The 18193-nt window shown below is 46.6% G+C and overlaps 1 protein-coding gene across 2 annotated transcripts in view; it reads left to right on the top strand.

Annotated features, from left to right (window-relative positions):
* Positions 1-18193, top strand: part of HIPK2 (homeodomain interacting protein kinase 2) — a 129880-nt gene that overhangs the window by 96435 nt on the left and 15252 nt on the right. Inside the window, exons 7-12 of one of the 2 annotated variants that reach the window (XM_018080327.2) lie at positions 635-797; positions 3499-3625; positions 5154-5275; positions 9720-9862; positions 10229-10405; positions 13016-13297. In XM_018080327.2, the coding sequence (XP_017935816.1) occupies positions 635-797; positions 3499-3625; positions 5154-5275; positions 9720-9862; positions 10229-10405; positions 13016-13297 (1014 nt within the window). Of the gene's footprint in view, positions 1-634; positions 798-3405; positions 3626-5153; positions 5276-9719; positions 9863-10228; positions 10406-13015; positions 13298-18193 lie in introns of both variants that reach the window. The other variant, XM_018080326.2, reaches the window with a different exon arrangement.

Here is an 18193-nt window from a genome sequence, read left to right as displayed (position 1 = left end):
CAAGAGGAGGTCTCATGTGCTTCAAGATAAGCATCTGTACAAGCATTTAGCCAGACAGGGGCAATGTTTTAAGGGCTAGGCTGGACTCAGCTCTCAGTAAACTACTTCCTGGAAGGAACAAGGGAGATTTTTTTAGTGGCCTCAGTGATCAAGAATAGTAGAATTCTTCCTTGCAAAGGACGTGTAAAACTACCTTTAGGCTTGCACAGAGGCAAAAGTGTGAGTTGTCTTTTCCTCTCAGGCTCAATCATCAGAAAAAAAAACAGTATCTATCTTTCTTTCTTGCTCTCAGTCTCTTTCGGTCCTTAAAAAGAGCCACTTTGTATTTCTTGCCTTGTCACCTAAAGAGCAACCAATTTGCTTGCTGCTTGTGATTTGTATTGCAGTGCTGAAACCCATGGGAGCACCCAGGAGTCCCAAAGCAGCCGCTCTCGTCTTGGCCGTTTCAGTACAGAGTTAAACTGACTCTCACTGGTTAAGAGAGACCTGCATAAAACAGCAAAGGGCTTTAAGAGCCTAGAAAGTGCTAGACCTGCCGTGGAGACCTAATGCAGGGCCACTGTGATGAACTGTTACCTGTGTTAGTCGGTTGGTTGATTTTCTGGCTCTTCCTTGCCCCCCTTTCCTTACACAGTGTCAAGTCCTGCTTCCAGAACATGGAGATTTGCAAGCGGCGGGTGAATATGTATGACACAGTGAACCAGAGCAAGACGCCATTCATCACCCACGTAGCCCCAAGTACATCGACCAACTTGACCATGACTTTTAACAACCAGCTGAACACAGTCCACAACCAGGTAAGGGCATTGATCAGAAGCAGACAGTGCTTGAAACCTTTGTGTCAGCAGGGTCTAGAAGATGAAAAGCGAAGTAGCATCCCATTTAACATGCCTGCCAAGAGATGGTGGCTTTTTACTCTCCTTCCTCTGCTCCTTTCGTCATTCTCTTTTCTTCAGGCAAGCAGTAATCTTGTGGCATTTTGTGTGATGGTGAAATGTTGCCCATGTTGTTTATGTTGTTGTTGGGGTGATAAATCCTGCTTACTTGGAAGTTGCTATGGGGAAAAGCTCATTAGTCTCTTAATGCAGCAAGTAGGACTTCACTCCCTGGGTCAGGCAGAAGTATTTGTGATCTTACAGCACTTCTTCAAATTTGCATTGAAGTAAAAAGAATTTAAACCCTTCTGTAACAGACACAACACTGTAACTGATCAACATGAAAGGAGAGTTTAATGATAATGTTTATTCTTATCTCGCATTGGTTTTACTCCAGGTGCCACAGTTGATGTGGGGACTGTGTGCACGTATCCCCACTGTGAACAAACTGCACTCTACTTCAGTGGGCTCTGGCTTTATAATTGTGCTTTGTATTAGTTTCACTTGCCCCAGTGTTGGAGGGTGCTGTGTTGACAAATTTTTTGTGACTAGCAGATGAAGTTGTTTACTGCGGTACTGTATTACAGCAGTGAAGGGAAACTCTCCAGGGAGAACACTGTAGGAGACTGAAGCTCAAGAAATAGCTACTGTCTTTTAAGCCTCTTGGGAACAGGCTGCTCAAGATTCAGTCTAGAGATTGCAGGTGGCATTGCAGAAGTGGTGTTTGGAAAGCCAGGGAGCTAAAGGAGTCTGTATAGACCTACAGGGTGTTCCTGCGTCAGTCAGAAAACCAGACTTCATGACTCAGGTCCTGATACATGTGATCACAGAAGGTCTTTTGAAACAATTCAAGCAGATTCAGACAGAGATAGGTCATGACTTGGTGTGATAGGGTATTAGTTGCAAACACCAGTTCCCTTTCTTGTCTCTTTCTGAGTTGCTGACTAAAGAAATGCACACTACAGGCTCCCCTAGGCCCCAGCTGCAGGGCAGAGACACCATTTGTACCACAGTTGCTAGTAGGAAATGCAGACTTGCTTTCATTTCCTCACAGCTCACTTGACATTACGATCAGTTGTTGGCTGGGGAGATCCATGGTAATTTCTGAATTCTCGCAAGGGGTGTGTGTTGTGAGCAGAACCAGTATCTCCAGTGTTCCTAGAAGAAGTGGTAGAAATATTTCCAGGAAGAGTTTTTTAGTTTGAACAAGCTCTAAGCCTTTCACAATTCTCTTCAACATACCATTCATCTTAGCTTTCTTTTGTTTCCTGTCTCTGCAAAATGTCTGGGGATTGCCTCCTTCCAGTTACAGCTTCTGAGATTAGGAGTGTGGGAGCTGTTGTGGTTGCTGCTCAGTATGTTGCACAGGAGAGCAGATTGCACTTCACTGCCTCTGCATGGAGAGGGGATGATGAGGAGGAAGAAATGTTTTGTGGTCACATTCTTCGTGTCTGTGGCTGTGGCAGTGCAGCACGGGTCCAGTAGCAACCAATGCAGTGCAAAATGCTTAGTTTGCTGTCTCCTCCAGCCTTGATCAAAGCCTCCTCCTGGGTTCATATATTCACCATGAGAAAGCGTTGTCTGACCTGTCATTTACCATGAGAAAGTAGTGTCTGACCTATGTCCAGCAATGCTTCCATTTGTTTGGGCAGAGGGGAAGGATGGGCTCTGGTCTGGTAGAGTCTGGCTGCCTGGGCATGAATGCTAAGGACATAGTTTTAGAGCAGTGACAGAGCTGTTTAGTTGTCTGCAACTGTTAGACTCAGTCCAAATGAAAAAAGTCTTCAGATTTCTAGATGTTTTGCAGAACACTGGGATGATTTTTGTGGCTTTGCAACATCCCCTGCTGGAGTTTCTGCTCTAAGAGATTTTAAAGACAAGCCAAGTTTGGACTTTGCAAGTATTAGTATTACCACCTGTTATGCCTTCTGATTACTTCAAATTCCATAATTCAGGGGGCGTGTACTATCTTAGATGCAAGGTATCTAAGAGAAAGGGCTGGAATGAATCTCCCCTCTCAGGATGAGACTTCACAAGGCATGGAGGTGCTGAGTTTATTTTACCTCAGAAATATGAGCAGCTCCTAGACCTATGTACATGATGAGTGAACAACATGATTTGTGGGTAGTAACATTTTCTGACCCCATCTTCATCATTCTGCAAATCAGAGGCAGTTGGGTGAGAAATGGGGCTACAGTTCTGCTTTAGAGAATGTGCTGTGTCTCTCAGCAGTTCACAGCAGCACTGCATGGCCAGAGGCCCTGTGGTGTGGTACAACTGTGGTTACTCAGGTGGATTGTGCTCCTTTCCCCAGCACTGCCCTTATCTCTGTGCTCCTCAGTGTCCTGTTCTACCCCTTGTTTGGCTTTGGTTTGCTGTTTTGTTTGTTTTGGTTTGTTTGGTTTCTTTTTTTCACTTTATCTTACACTATTTTACTTTTTTATTTTGTTTTTGGATTTTGCTTCTTCCAACGTACCCATCTCCCTCATTTTTTTGTTTGTTTTTTGTTTAATTCCCGTCATTCCTTTAGACCACCAACCTGGCTCCCACCTCCTCCAGTGCCACTATTTCCTTAGCCAACCCCGAGGTCTCCATACTAAATTACCAATCTGCACTCTACCAGCCCTCAGCGGCGTCCATGGCTGCGGTGGCCCAGCGGAGCATGCCCCTGCAGACAGGAACAGCGCAGATCTGTGCCCGCCCCGACCCCTTACAGCAAGCTCTCATCGTCTGCCCACCAGGCTTCCAAGGTAAGGAACAGCCTCACCGGACCTTGGCCAGTTGCTGCTCCCTCCCCACTGCTGTTTAGTCCAGCTCCTGTTGGAAATGAGCTCCCTTAGTGCAGGTCAGGTGGCAGGAAGAAGGCTGGCCTAGTAAATGGGAGCAGTGAGGTTGTTGCAGGTGGAAATGTTTGCAGCGGTGGAAGATCTTCCAGGGACCTCTGACAGCATGAGTTGGAGGTAGCTGGTCTAAAACAACAGGGCAGATGCTGAGAAGGGGCTGAGGGGGGGAATATGTGATGTTTGTCCTCTTTTGCCCTGAACAGAGTTTGAAGGCTCTTCTGCCATACTTTGGTAAACTTGAAAGCTTTCCCCCACAGTAACATGAATCAGCATGTGCGTAATGGGCTCATCACTTCTCAGTGATTCTGTTGCTAAAAGGGGAACTCAGGAGGGTAATGCAGCAGGGAACATGGTGGGGGTGGAGATGAGGGTTTGCCCCCATAACATGCTCATGACCATTTATGAATAAAATTCCCTCAGCTCCACCCCACTGCAAACAGCTCTACCTGTGTATATAGTAGTAGGTACCATTGTTAGACAACTTGGGTGATGATCAGAATTAGCTACTTGTCCTTCTCTTAACTTTACATGCTGTAGCAATTTGGAAAACTAGATGGGTATCTGTAGGAAGTGGGCTAAATAGACCTTGGTTCAGCTGGTGCAACTTCTACTCTTCAGTTCTACAAGCCTGTCTGTGCAGCAGTCTCTAGGCACTTGTTAAATGTTCTGCAAGATTATCAAAGCTCTTTTGAACTAGAGAAGTTCAGCTAGACCTCTTCTACGTAGTTAAAATGCATCTCAAGGGTTTGACTTCAGAAATGTATTGCTTGAGTACATAAGCTAACATCTTCAGCTTGCTGTCCTGAGAAAGCTCTAAAGCAGAGGAGGCAGCACAGGCTGTGCTGAGGTGGTGGAGAGGGAAGCTTCCTGCTGCTTGGTTGGGCTTATGTGTGGCTTAATCAGTTTGGGGGGTGCTGGAGCCTTTCAAATATGAGTCCCGAGAAGCTGTTCAAGAGAAAAGGGGGTACAGAGTTCTGGATTCCCATCCCACTGTCCCACTTTGGTCTAAAGATAGCATTCTCACGTAGCAATAGGTTTGGGCTGGCAAAGACCATTTTCTGTTGTCAAACTGGAGAATATGGTGAAGAGAAGCCATTTACTCTGCTGTTTTCTTTTTCTCCCTGTATACACTGTATTGTGATATTTGCTGTGCATTTGAGGTACACTAAAAATATGAACTCAGTTATTCCCTTAACACCTCTGAAAACGTCTTTTCTGTACCCTTATACATGTATCATGTTTGTGAACATTTGTTGGACATCTCTGGGCTGGGGTAGAGCATGTGGCACTCTGATAGCCCAATTTTTCAGAGGGACTGTATATTGCAATTTAAGTGGACATCAGCGAGTGCCTTTAGGCACCTCTGAAAACCAGAGCCCTGTTCCTAGCAGTGCTGCTGATGGCTAATGCTGTACCTTCTGTGCTGGTGGAACAGGGTTACAAGCCTCCCCTTCAAAGCATGCTGGGTATTCGGTTCGGATGGAGAACGCAGTTCCCATTGTCACTCAGGCTCCTGGGGCCCAGCCTCTTCAGATCCAGCCAGGACTCCTCGCACAGGTAAGGAATTCTGAAGACACCGAGCTCAGCAGGTATTTACTGTGTTGTTTAGCTCTTGAAGGCTGAGGGGAGTAGCTTTATCTAAAGGCCTTCTGTGGTGCAGTTTGGAGACTTGGGCAGCTATATAAGGGTCTGCAGCTTTCTCTGAAATGTCCAAATCTCCCCCAGCTCAAAGGCTATGTCAGAGTTGCAGAAGCCTCCAGAAAAAACCTCTTTCCTTCTGGTTTTCCACTGGAATCAGTGGGAAAGCCTCAGGGAAATCTGTATCCGGCCTCTGCTGAGGAGGAACCAATAATAACCTTCCTGCATCCTCCTGAACTTGCAGTCTCAGTGGTAGTTTGTAGTCAGGAGTCACAGTGGTGAATTGTGTGTTGCCAATAAATGTCTTCCATGCTTTAAGACTCCACCATTCTGTTTTATGAGCTGCACCTCTGCTCTTCAGGTATGAGTGAGATGGAAGGAGCAGAGGCAAAGACCCCACAGGCAAGGAGCTCTCCTTGTCAGCAGCACTTATTGGCACAGTTGTTGAATTGTGCTCATAGGAAAAGCATGGTTCCTTCCAGAATCAGAAATGGGTACCATTGATCACATGCACATCCTCAAGGGGAACCCCAGCTTCTCAAACCAGAGGAGCAGTTCATTCCACCTTGTGCTGGCTTCAGCAAAATCTGCCCCTACTGCTTTTGAGCTGGTGCCATGGTAACTTTGCTGATAACAGGCAGGAAAAAAAAACACCTAGTAGACTTAATACTAAGTCGTGCAGCCTGGAAAAGGTGACCTGTTAATTAAAAATGCATGCCTCTGACTCAGTCTTGGTTGGTCTGCAGTCAGGTACCCACAGACTTAAGGGTTTGTGCCTGTGCCCTGCACTGCTGCGGTAAGACTGTTGGTGCTATTGCCTTCCTTTGCCAGATGCCAGTTCTGCTTATCTGGTGGATCAAAATGCAACTTGCAGTCTGGGTGATTTCCACCTGCCCTGCCCCTTCCCAATAGCAGAGCCTTTGTTAGAGGACTGTCTGAAACATCTAACCTATCTCTGTTATGGCTTGTTGTAACAACAGATGTGGGCCATCACTCTAGTTTGGTAGGAAAGGAGAGCCTATGAGGCAGTCAAAACAAAAGCTCTGGCAAAGCGAGAGCAATCTGTGCAGGCTCAGAGCCTGGCACCTATTGCTTGTGCAAGGAGTCAGCCAAGGCAGTGGATGAAGGAGGTCACAGGGCTTTACATGCCCCCATCATTCTACCAGGCCTCCTGTGGTGTGCTTTCTGTGGGGCTTGAAGGAGTGATCTGAAGCATCCCAAAGGCAGCAGGAGCCTGAAAGATCTCAGGACCTCACGCTCCTTCTTTCTTCTCGAGATGGCCTTGTTGGATTTCATACAAACGAGGAATGTTTGTAGTAAATATCCTCCTGAACACCCTCCCTCCCACAGGTTACCAGTTTCGATGCTACCTCTGCCACACAAATGCCGATTTCTTGGGCTGCCCCTTTCATACTTTCTACCGACATTTTATTTACTGCCACTTCCAAAAGGGAATTCAAGCTGTTTCTGAGAAACTCTCCTCACTTGCATAGATTTTTAATTTTTGATTTAATAAAAGAGAGGCGGTCTGCCTGTTGATGTATCTGTTTGCCTGGCGCGATGAGAAATGCTAGCTGTCACTCTGGTGGCAGGACACTCTGATTGATGCCGGTGGCATCTGGTGTCCGTGGGCCTCACTCAGTTCGGGCTGAGCAGCTGGTCTGATAAACAAATCTGTACCCAATTCCAGTTTCCTGAATGGAAAAACACAGCTTCTTTGTGATGCATTGTAGTCCCATCTGATCTCTGAGCGGCTGCGTGTCTCTCTCCCAGCAGAGAGCTATTGCCCTCATGCACAGCTGCTTATCTAATACTCTTCAGACTGGACCACGGGATTGCTCCAACTATTAGAGGGCCTGTCCCCGGCAGAGAGTGTAGCACCTCCAGAGCCCACTTCTGTCTTTCCACCTGCCTTATTTGTCCCACCGATGGGGCACGGTGCTGCTCCTTGTGCTCCCAGCACACAGCACAGGTCGCTGTGCTTGACCTCATGAGGATGCCTGTGGCTGGTAAGGCCTTACTGCATCCCAGCGCAGCTGGCGTCCAATTCCCCCCGTGCATTTTGTACAAGACCAACCGCACCAGAGGAAGGAAGGAGGAAGGAGTTCCAGGGGCCGGAGGGACCCCCTGCTGAGGCACTGACAGATTTTGAGCATCATCTCTGGCAGCTGTGTGTCTGCAGTCTGTGGGATGGAGCTAGGCAGTGCAAGGCAGAGCAAGCAGCCTGCAAGATGCGGGGTCAGTGGCTAAAGTAACTTGTTTGTAACTTGTCTGGGTCTATTTTCACCCTCTCAAGCAAATGTGGTCCACATACTGTATGCACAGGGACTGGTGAAAGGAGACTGATCCTGTCTTTTCTAATAGCTCTCTGTGGCTTTTGATCTCAAAAGAGACAAAACTGTACAGTTTTCTGGCAGGCATCCATGACGTGACCTAGAACTGTCCCCTGTCCTTGAATAATGCCCTGAATTCTTGATTTTGCCCTCCTCTTAACTCCTTCCCAACACCACTTCCCACGGAGGTCCTGCCACCGGCTTTCAGAACAAACACAGTTATTCCATTAGTCGCTCCTGCTCTATATCCGGAGCACGAGCTCCGTCGCACCAGGGGATCCCCCAGCTCCCGAGCGCGGGGGCCAGCACGGTGCTCCACCACGGCTGCAAGATTTCATAGTGAGGCAATAACTGGGAACAGGCTGCGGCTGCCGGCACAAGCCTCCTGTGTGTGAGCACAGCGCGCTGTGCTGGTGGATCAGCCTAGACAAGTCTTATCTGCAGATTAAATGATTCAGTGGTCCTTACCTAATAAGTGAGGAATTTGTGCCTAGACCCTGACACTGCATCTAAATTTATGCACTGCAGTCAGGCAAGGAGCTTAGTTTTGTTTCGTTCTCTTCCTGAAAAGGGAGGAAGCAGTTTTCTCTGCAAGTAAATCCAGGTAGTCCCCTGGGACTGACTGCAAGAGTAGTTTAGTCTTGCTCTTTTAAAGCAAAGCTGGGGAAAAAAGAGAAAAGAATAAAAAGGCTTTTTTCCTCCCTGATCTTTTAGTGTCTTTGCCTCTTTCTCTTACTTGCTCCAAACAGCAGCAGCCTGTGGTTGTGGCTCCTTAGATGAAAGGGTCTCAGGAGCCTTGTGACTGTCCATCCTTTGCAGATGTTGTGAGAGGCCTCACTGTAGCAGCCTTTTCATCTAACTCAGCAACATGGAAAGTTACAAGACAGTCAAACTTTGGAGCAGAATGGGAAAAGGTGTTTTTTGGGGAGTGTTTTTTTGGTTTTTTTTTCCACTGGGGGATAGAAGGGGATCATGGGGACAGTTAACTGGATTCTTGTGAGGATGGAGAAATGGACAAATGTATGCTTGGAACCAGCCTCCCCTCAAATTTAGCCTCCTTGGAGCTGTGAGATAACACAACACAGGTCCAGTATAGTAGTGCAGGTTGAGACTAAAGTGGGCCATAGCTGGTACCCCTGCATTCCTCAGCCCAGGCAGTGATAAGCTGCCAGAGCTGCCTTTGGGCAGCACGTAGCAAATAAAGTTTCCCAAGTCAAAAAACCAACCATCTGACTGTGTGGAGTCACTGGAGCAGGACAACCTGAGTCATGCCTGTGGCAGCGCAGCTGGGGGGATATTGCATACCAGAATGATGGCTCAACTCACAGGGCAGGAATTTACACCCTGTAAGGGGGGCACTCACTCAGAAAAAGCAGGAAAGCACATGGAGAGGACGGGCATAAAATACATAGCTGTGCATGGCTTCACTCTGCTTTGCCCAGAGAGGCTCCTGGTGAGCTGCAAGCAGGCAACTGGGCTTCTTGGCTGTGTAGCAAGATGTTCCTTCTGAGGAGCACCCAGTGGCTTATAGGTGTTCCCTTTCCATATCCCCAAATTCACCTTTTTCCCCTCCTTACTAAAGCCCAGTTCTTTTTCCTGGTCCTTGAAAAGTTCATTTTCCTTTTAAGTTCCTGAAGTCGTTTAGGTCCTGTTGGGATGAGAAAGAAAACTGGCTGTAGGAGGGGGAAATTGGCAATGGAACCATACGGCCCAGCTGATCTGGAAAGTCAAAATTAAAAGGTGCTAAAGTGTTTGATGTTTGGGTTGAAATGCCAACTAGTTTTAATCCCTCCTATTCCTAGTTTAGCCTAAAACACAGCTGCTGCTTTATACAGCAGGGACTTTTCCCCCTTCCTTTCGATCCTCTGTATTGATGACTTTTACTGCTTTTACTGTACTTTCCTAACGATATTTGAAAGGGGATAAGAGCTATGTAGTATGACCATGATAATTATTGGGGGCCCCAGGTGAGCGTGGACCACCACTCATGCTTGGTGCATGATGCCTTTTGTTTTTCCTCTATCTGACAGCAAGCGTGGCCCAGTGGCACTCAGCAGATCCTGCTCCCTCCTGCCTGGCAGCAGCTGACCGGGGTGGCCACCCACACATCTGTCCAGCATGCGACCGTCATCCCGGAGTCCATGGCAGGCACCCAACCACTGGCAGACTGGAGGTAAACTGGAGGTGCTTGGAGGCTCCCTGAAGTACCCACCAGTGCTGGAAGAGGCCTGAGAAGAGTGAGGGCAGGAGGGATGGGGTCTCACAAGGGCTGTGAGGGAGAAGGGCTGCAGCCTGTCGCCCCCTTGTCTGAAAGCTATGGGCAACTTCTCCGTTCCATGTCCTTGGGGTGGAGTGCTGGGCCCACAACGCTCTCTTCAGTCTGCTCCCTGGGGAAACCGCTCCATCCTGGGTGGACTAGGAGCCCAGTGGGCCCTGGAAGGGAGGGTACCTTGGTGAAGGGCAGTGGGAGCCTGTGGAAGAGCCTGCCGAGGAACAACTGGTTGCGTGTTAAACGGATGCCTGTCTCCCCACCACGCAGGAACACGCACGCTCATGGCAGCCACTACAACCCCATCATGCAGCAGCCCACGCTGCTGGCCAGCCACGTGACCCTGCCCGCCGCCCAGCCCGTCAACGTGGGTGTCGCCCACGTCATGCGCCAGCCGCCCGCCACCACCTCCGCCAGGAAGAGCAAACAGCACCAGTCGGCGCCCCGGTGAGTGTGTGCCTAGCCCGGCGCTGGCTGTGGTGGTGGGGTGGGGGTCCCATGCTTCCGAGCGCAGCCCTGCGATGCAACTGTGCTGGCCAGCGTGGTGTTCACTGACGTCTGCAGGGCAGAATAAAGTTTATTCCGCAGCCTGCAAGGGATTAGGTTACGCATTTTGTGACTGGAGTCTTTGCTGCTTCAGCTCTTTGGCACCCAGGTCAGGAGAGTGGCAGGTAAGAAGTGATCCGGTGCATTTTACACCCAGTGAGCATCATTTTGCATGGGAGTCAGTGGCTACAGGAGATGCAAGATGGGAGACTTGGGCCCTGTTCATACACTTTTATGCTGCTGTGATTACCTGAGGCCTTGTTATTAAAAATGTTACTGAATTCTCAGGTCAGTGTGCCGCAGTGCCCAGTTGCCACACCTTTTCTTCCCTCATCATCTGGAAGAAGCACTCCCGAGGTGCAGTGTTTGCACTTCCATGAGGTGATGCACCTCAGGGGACCGCATCTTCAGGAACATGTGCCTGATGTGTGCACACGAGATCTGCCCTTTCAAAAACAATGGAGTGATGACCTGTCTTCTGAGCTTTAATGCCGTGTGGAGTGGAGGACTGGGGTGACTTTAGGCCACCTCAAGCTCTCTAGCTCCTAACATAGATGGTTAGTCCCTATCTTCAGCAGTACACACCAGCAACAGATCTCCATGCTGGCCTTGATATAATCATGGCAGCACAAAACAGAGCATTTTGTAAGGCTATCTCACACAAGGGCAGTCCTTAGAAACTATCGGCTCTCAGTCTACCATTTGGCTCTGCAAGGAGGAGACTGGGGTTTCTTGCACAACTCAGGTGGTAGGATGGTTGCAGCGCCTGTCACAGCAGTGTAAGCTTGTCTAGAGGACAAGGATGTTTAAGATGCATGTGTACCTGTTCTGGGGAAGGTCCTCTGGGCTGTGCAACTATGACGCTTCTTTAAAAAGAAAAAACAACAAAAACACAGAACAGAACAGTGCAGGGGAGAGAACCAAAATGGGTCACCACTTGTGCAGAGGCAAAAACAGAGGAGCTTGTGGTTTTCCTGGGTGACTGCACTGGGGTCAGAGGAGCTCTGAGTTCGCAACCAGTTTGACTCTAGTTAAGAGGCCACTATTTAAATCCTTCCCATGTATCTGCTCTCTAATGTTGAATTTACTTTGGGTGGGCTCCAGCTGTCTTAGTCAATCGGTAACACAGAGGAGAGGCAGCTCGTCCCCAGCAAGCCAGCAAAAGAGAGCACCTGCTGGAACCAGTGTGCCTGTGCAGGGCCCCCCTTCTCCCTTCACTCTCCAGGGGCAGGATGGCAGTGTCCAGGAGGAATTGGGCATCCTCAGAGCAAAGGGTTTCTACAGCTTCATTAATTGTGACTCTTTTGTAGCCAAATGAGGAACTGTGCTCCTTTGGAGAGGAGGGTACTCCACTCTGCTCATTGGTATTCAAAAAGCACTTTGAATGCTACCGTGCAGCCATTTGTTATGCAAAAGACCCTGTGTAAGTTGGTATAGTGTGATATACTGCCAGGGTGACTTCCTTTTGATGGATGCCACCTATTCCTTTTGTTAGCTTTCGGGCCAGGCTGAACATGCAGCCCAGGCCCCACAGTGGAACAAAACCAGAACTTTGGGGGTTTTTTTTCCTTTTTGAATCTCCAGATGTTTTGCAGTAGTGAGAAGAAATACAAGGGAGAAAGAAAGTGTGGGAATTGAGTGAAATGGGCTTTAGTCAGTGTGCTTTGGTAAATAACCCCATCTGCAGACCCATGCTGCACTGCTGGGTAGATTGGTTCTGTGTTCAGACCCCTGATCCAAGTGAGCCTTTTCCGCTTGGTCTGGTAGGGAAGCTGACGTAGGAAGACTTGGGAAAAAACAGGACTTGAGAATGCTTTTTTACTGTGTAATAAGAATATTTTTCTTTTCTTTCTGATTTACATATGCTGGATGCTACTTCACATGGAAATTAAATGAGACTGAGTATATGTCCTCCCTTCTGCCTGCTCTCATCTATGGGACACCACTGTCCTAGAGGTCAAAGTATTGGGCAGGAAATGTTCATTGAAAAGATTCTTAATTAAACAGAAATTAATTTCTGTTTAATTAAATTAAAAACCGGTTTTCCTGATAAATGATTGTTGTTTTCCACAGCAAACTCTAATTTTATCTCTAGCATTTTCTGGCCAAAAAATATCTGGTCATGATGCATCTGTGCAGGATACAGGCGAAAGAGATTATCATTTAGGTGGTTCTCTCTCCTGTGACAACCATAGAGTGCCTGCCTTTGTTCTGTATGTCTGGGCTGTGTGACTAGCCCCTACTCTCCCAGTGCAAACTCCTGAGAGGCAGCATTTCTCATCTGGAAATTTCTAGGGAAAAAAAATTGAATTTTTTGCTACAAGAAACTGCTTTTCAGCCAGTGATATGAATAAGTCATGCAAGGCACTCTCTCCTTTGAAGAGGTGACTGTGTCAATTTTGCAGTTTTCCTAGACTCCACTGAATCAGAGACCGGGACTCACAAGCCCTTGGTGACGGGCAACTTGAGCAAACAGAGTTTTAACCAACTAACGCCTTTTCCCATTTCCAGAAACACATCCACCTATGAAGTTTCATCCTCTCAGTCCATCAGCTCGCCCCAGCGGTCGAAACGAGTGAAGGAGAACACGCCTCCCCGCTGTGCCATGGTGCACAACAGCCCTGCCTGCAGCACCTCCGTCACCTGCGGCTGGGGCGACGTGGCCAGCAGCACCACGCGGGAGCGGCAGCGGCAGACGATCGTCATTCCCGACACCCCCAGCCCCGCAGTGAGTGTCATCACTATCAGCAGCGACACGGATGAAGAGGAGGAGCAGAAGCATGCACCCACCAGGTGAGCAGTAGCTCTCTGCTCTTTCCTGTGTGCAGGAGAAAGAGACAGAGGCAGAGAAGTGTTGGAGCATCCCAGGAGTTGCTGTAGTGTTCCAGGAACTATATTTGGGTGTCAGCATCCAGTTTTTCCTTTCATTTGAAAGGAAAAAAATACTAGCTGAGGACTGCATAGATTTAGTTGAAGCTCCCTTCTGTGCCTGTACGTTTGCTGTGTGACCTTGGAGAAGTGCAGTAGTCTCCCCATGCCATAGTGTCTCATCTGTAAGAGGAAAGAATACTTCTCTCTATCTCACTTCTGTTGAAAGGAGACCTCAGAGAGCCTATGGTGATGAGTCTCTCTGAGACAGCTGTTTAAAACAAAGACAAAAAGAAGGGCTTGGAAGGAAGATGCCTTAAATTTGCCTTTTCTCTTTCTAACTGATCCAGGCATCTGTAAAGAGCATTAAATGACACCTTCGATATGTGATATTTTTCTTAAAAAGGTTCTCAAGAACAATGGTTCTGTCATAAACACTCAACAATAATAAATATATTGTAAGAGATTTGCTTAGTTCTGATTGTGTTGTCAAAACATCCTTGAACTATTGTAAAAGTGGCAGAAACTGACTGCTTTTTTGTCTGACTGCAGAGAGGCATAGATGAGGCTAGAAACACCGTGGTGACTGAGTTTGCTCCTTAGGGAATTAACTCACCTGACTGAACAGTGTGGCCCAGGACCGCTGCCACTGCTGATCATCTCTTGTGGATCAGAGAGGACTTAATTTTCTAGGACTGTCCTTTCAGCACCTTTCATCACATGCAAGTGCTCTAGGTTTCCCATCTGATGCCAGTCACAAGACATTGCTCTGCTTTATAAGTTGTAGCGAAGTAGTCTTGCAAACAGCTGAATAATTTTACCATCTTTATATTGGTAACTGAGCTAGGAAATTTTTAACCTTATCTTTCCAGTATTGGTGAGAGATAATTATTTTTCTATTTATTTAAAATACACTCCATGCCAGATTTTCTTCTAATCACTGGAGATACCTATCTATGTCTCTGCATCTCTGCATTGTGGTGATAAGTGAAGCCTGCAAATGTGCACAGAACAGATGAGATGCATTTGGCCTCCAGGAACTAAAAATCTGTAAAGAGCCATATGATTCAGGCATCTAGGCTGGAATTTCAAGCTGCCTCCTGACAGCCACTGCCGCTTCCCATTCCCCTTTTCCCTACCAATGAACTCCACTGGGCAGCAAGAGCTCAGTGCCTCTCAAAGTCAGGCTTGCCATGAATGCAGTGGTTATCACAGGCACTTGATCACAGGACAGTGTAACATATTTCACTTTAAAAATATAAAAGAAATAAAATTAGAAATTGCTACAGCATTCCTTGCTTTGGTAGGGGGAAGAAAGTGGGGTTCCAGAGGGAGTTGAGTGAAGATGAGTGTGAAAGTCAGGTAGACTAGAAATAATGAGCCCCTACTTTCAGGGCTCTTATGGGAAAGTAAGGGCAAGACAAAAGAGATGCTGAAAACTAAGGTTGTGAGGTGGAGCAGCATGAAGAGGGCAGGTATCTCAAGGGTCATGGGAGCTCTTTTCAAACATGTTTACCCATGGTGCTGATCCCAGGCTTTGGGAATTATGTGAAAATACTTAAACTTACCATCTGGGTGTCTTTCTTCCGTCCAGAGAGGGGTGGAGGCAAGAGCTGGAATACTGCATCCAGTTCGACCAATGGTTGTCTCTTCTGCTTCAACTTTGCTGCCATCTGACCAGTTTCTTCACTCAACACCTCTCCAGGAAGACAGGCAGAACAAAGTTCAGGAACATGTCTAGAAATTGAGTTGGGAGTTTGAGGTATTAAAATATTTGGGTCTGCTGAGGGGCTTGAAAAGTTGTCCCAAGAGCCAGACTTACATAAACAAACTGGCTTTGATGTGACTAAAGCATATTCCGGACACGTTCCTGCCTGGGATCAGATCCCTGGCTACTTTTTGTATCCATATGGCATATCTATACAGAGTGCCAGGATGCCAGCATTCCTGGAAGGCCAAAGCTTAAGAGCTAGATTTAATTTCTGAGCCATGTAGAGACATTTCGCATGGACACGAGCTGTTCTCAGGCACCTTTTGGAATTCCAGAGTGAGTTAAATTGCCTGTGCAGATGTATCCAGAGCAAATAGAGAATTAGAGGCAGAGGCACAGGTGGAAAACAGCATGTCCAGAATGAGAATTTTTGGTTAATGTCTCGAGGAGAGTGAAATCAATTTGCTCAGTGCCTTTTAACCTGGGTATATCTAATACCATAGTCTCAGCTGGAGTGAGACTGTAGCTTCCAGTAAAGTATCAGCATTTAATACCAAGGAACTTTGTCCCTGCTGAAGTTGGAGTCTTTCTCATTGAAAGTTTGTCACATGTAAGAAAATACTCCAAGTTTTCTCACTTGCCTATTTTTTTGGCTCCAAGAAAAATGAGAGTGACAGTGAAGTATTTGCATTAATGTAATCAGTGCCCAAAGGTTCAGGATCTGAGTCGAAAATGAAACCATGCAAAGAATGCATTGTCTCACCCATATATGCAAATATTACCATATTGGGCAATAGCTGTGGTGTGGGGGTGAAAAATAAGGAATCATTTGAAATGTGCTATTGGTCACATCCTAGCAATATTAGTTTTTTCTAGGTTAGAATATAGAAATCGTATGTCACTTGACAGATCAAAGGTAATTGTCTGATCCCATCTTATTGATAGCAATGGTAGCTTTACATTAATTTCATTGCCATTGGATCAGCTCCTGAATTTGCTACAGCACTTCCTTCTGTTATTTCTTACAGGGTTAGAAATTTCTCTTTGACCCACGAGACTAAAAATGCTTATTTTATTGATTCCTCAGTGAAGAGAGATTAGAGCTACTTGTGGTTGTGAGAAGTAGTAGGTCCTTTGAGGATGTAAGAGTTGGTCAGTCTCAGTTTAAGCAGTACTGGTAATGTTGATAAAAAATATTATGTTGCTGATGCAGGAAAGGAGTCCTACGGCTTGGATTTACTCCATCAGAAAAGCCTTTCTGTAATACCAGAGCAGCAGAGAGAGCTTTTCTCATACAGAGGATATGAATTTTTTATTGGTGAAAGAAAAATCTGAAAAAATCATTATGAGATGGGTAGAATTTTCCTTTTCCTACTGAAAAGTAGGAAATGTTATGGTACATGTTTATAAAATACCAGCTGATCAGGAAGGCAGGGCAGCACATTGCTCCTTTTGCACTGCTGATGAGCACAACTTGGTGTAATCTTTATAAAATCAATAGAAAATGTTGGGCTTTTGTTGGGTAAAGGTGCTGGGGAGGTGGTGTGAGATGAGCTCTGGAGGACCTGCTTAGTGGAGCCTTGTCGAAGGGGGCCATCTACTGGGCCCCAGCCCCGAGCCTGGGGCAGTCACCAAGGAGGAACCTCAGGTACAGTTCAGCAGGGACCATCCTCAGAGAGATGGTCAGAGATTTTCAGGGGGCAAAATCCTGATTAGAAAAGTCAGCTCATCAAAACCAAGGCTTTTTTGCAAGATACATTGAGTTTTTTTCTAGTAATACAGTGAAATCTGGCGAAGCTTCAAAACTGCAAAAAGTTTTGACCTTTATTTAAGGGGAGAAAGTGTTAGAGGAGAAGACTTCTTGTTTCTGGTTTAATGGAGAGTTTTATTCTTTCAAAATAGACACAAATAATAGTAAGAATAAATTGAAATAGTCAAAATAAAAGGGGAAAAATTTTACTAAATGAAATTGTTTTTACCTGGTTTCTGATGCCCACACTGTATGTGACATTTAGTCCCTTCAAACAGCAGGGGGGAAAATTTGCATATAAAATGCATTTTACGAACAGGAAACAGTTTTGTCACCCTGTTTGTTTATCATCAGTGAACTTGTACACTCTCAGCTCTGCATCCTTTATGAAGAGACTTGATAGGCTGAAGAGACATTCACTGCTGTGCTGTAAGATAATACCCCAGCTGTTATTTATTCTGCATAGAAGAATTCAGGTCTAACCTGTAAAGCCCTGAAGAAAGTGAAACGGAAAGTAGACTGATATTTACTTTTTAAAATTTATTCCTCTTTAGTTTCTCTGCTTGCTCTTGCAAGAAAGTCAAGCAGGCAGACCAACTGACTGATAGTGCCACTGCAGTTGTGGTGGTTGGAGCACATGCTTGGTGAGTAGCAAGTAGTAGGGGTTAAGTACTCCCCAGTGTGCAACTTCACCTCTTGCTCTAGTTTAAATATAAATCCTCCTTTGATTAAACATTGCTGAAGCTTAGAAGTGGAAAAAAATAAAGCAACAGCTTAAGCATGGAGCGGAGAGACACAAAGGCATCTTGGAATTGTGGCTGGGAGGGAGAGCACACAAGGTCCTGGGGAGGGATGCATTGGGCTGCACTATTGGTTCAGTGAGGGGTATTTCTACATTCTGCCAGGATACTCATCACAGAACACAGCAGGAGGAAGGGGTGGAAGGTAGGGCAGTGGAGGTGGCTGTTGTGATGTGCCAAGAATCCTTCCACTCCAAGCAGTGAGTGCAGCAGGCAAGGAAAACAGGATTTGTCTTGAAACAATACAGTTAGGACTTCAGGTGGTAGGTTTTGAGGGTCCTTCCACCCCAGAGAGACAAGAGAGCCCCTCAGTTCCCCACTACCTTTGCTAGTGTCATAAGTAACATCTCCCCATCTTGTTTTTCCATGGGATCCTCACAGTAGTCACTGTCTTGCTGGGCAAGGCAGGCTGACTGCAGCTGTTGCATCAGCATACTGAGTAACTGCCTCATTGACCATCTTCGCTGGAACAAAATCCTTGCAGGGTTATGGTTTTTTCCCTCTCTCTTAAGATGGTAAACTATACAATGTCCTCTATGTGAGAGACAGAGTCTGTCTTT

The sequence above is a fragment of the Manacus vitellinus genome, unplaced genomic scaffold, assembly GCF_001715985.3.
Source record: "Manacus vitellinus isolate BGI_N305 unplaced genomic scaffold, ASM171598v3 scaffold_5_pilon, whole genome shotgun sequence".
In the NCBI taxonomy this organism is placed as follows: Eukaryota; Metazoa; Chordata; class Aves; order Passeriformes; family Pipridae; genus Manacus; species Manacus vitellinus.
This window is presented reverse-complemented; position numbering and strand designations above follow the sequence as displayed.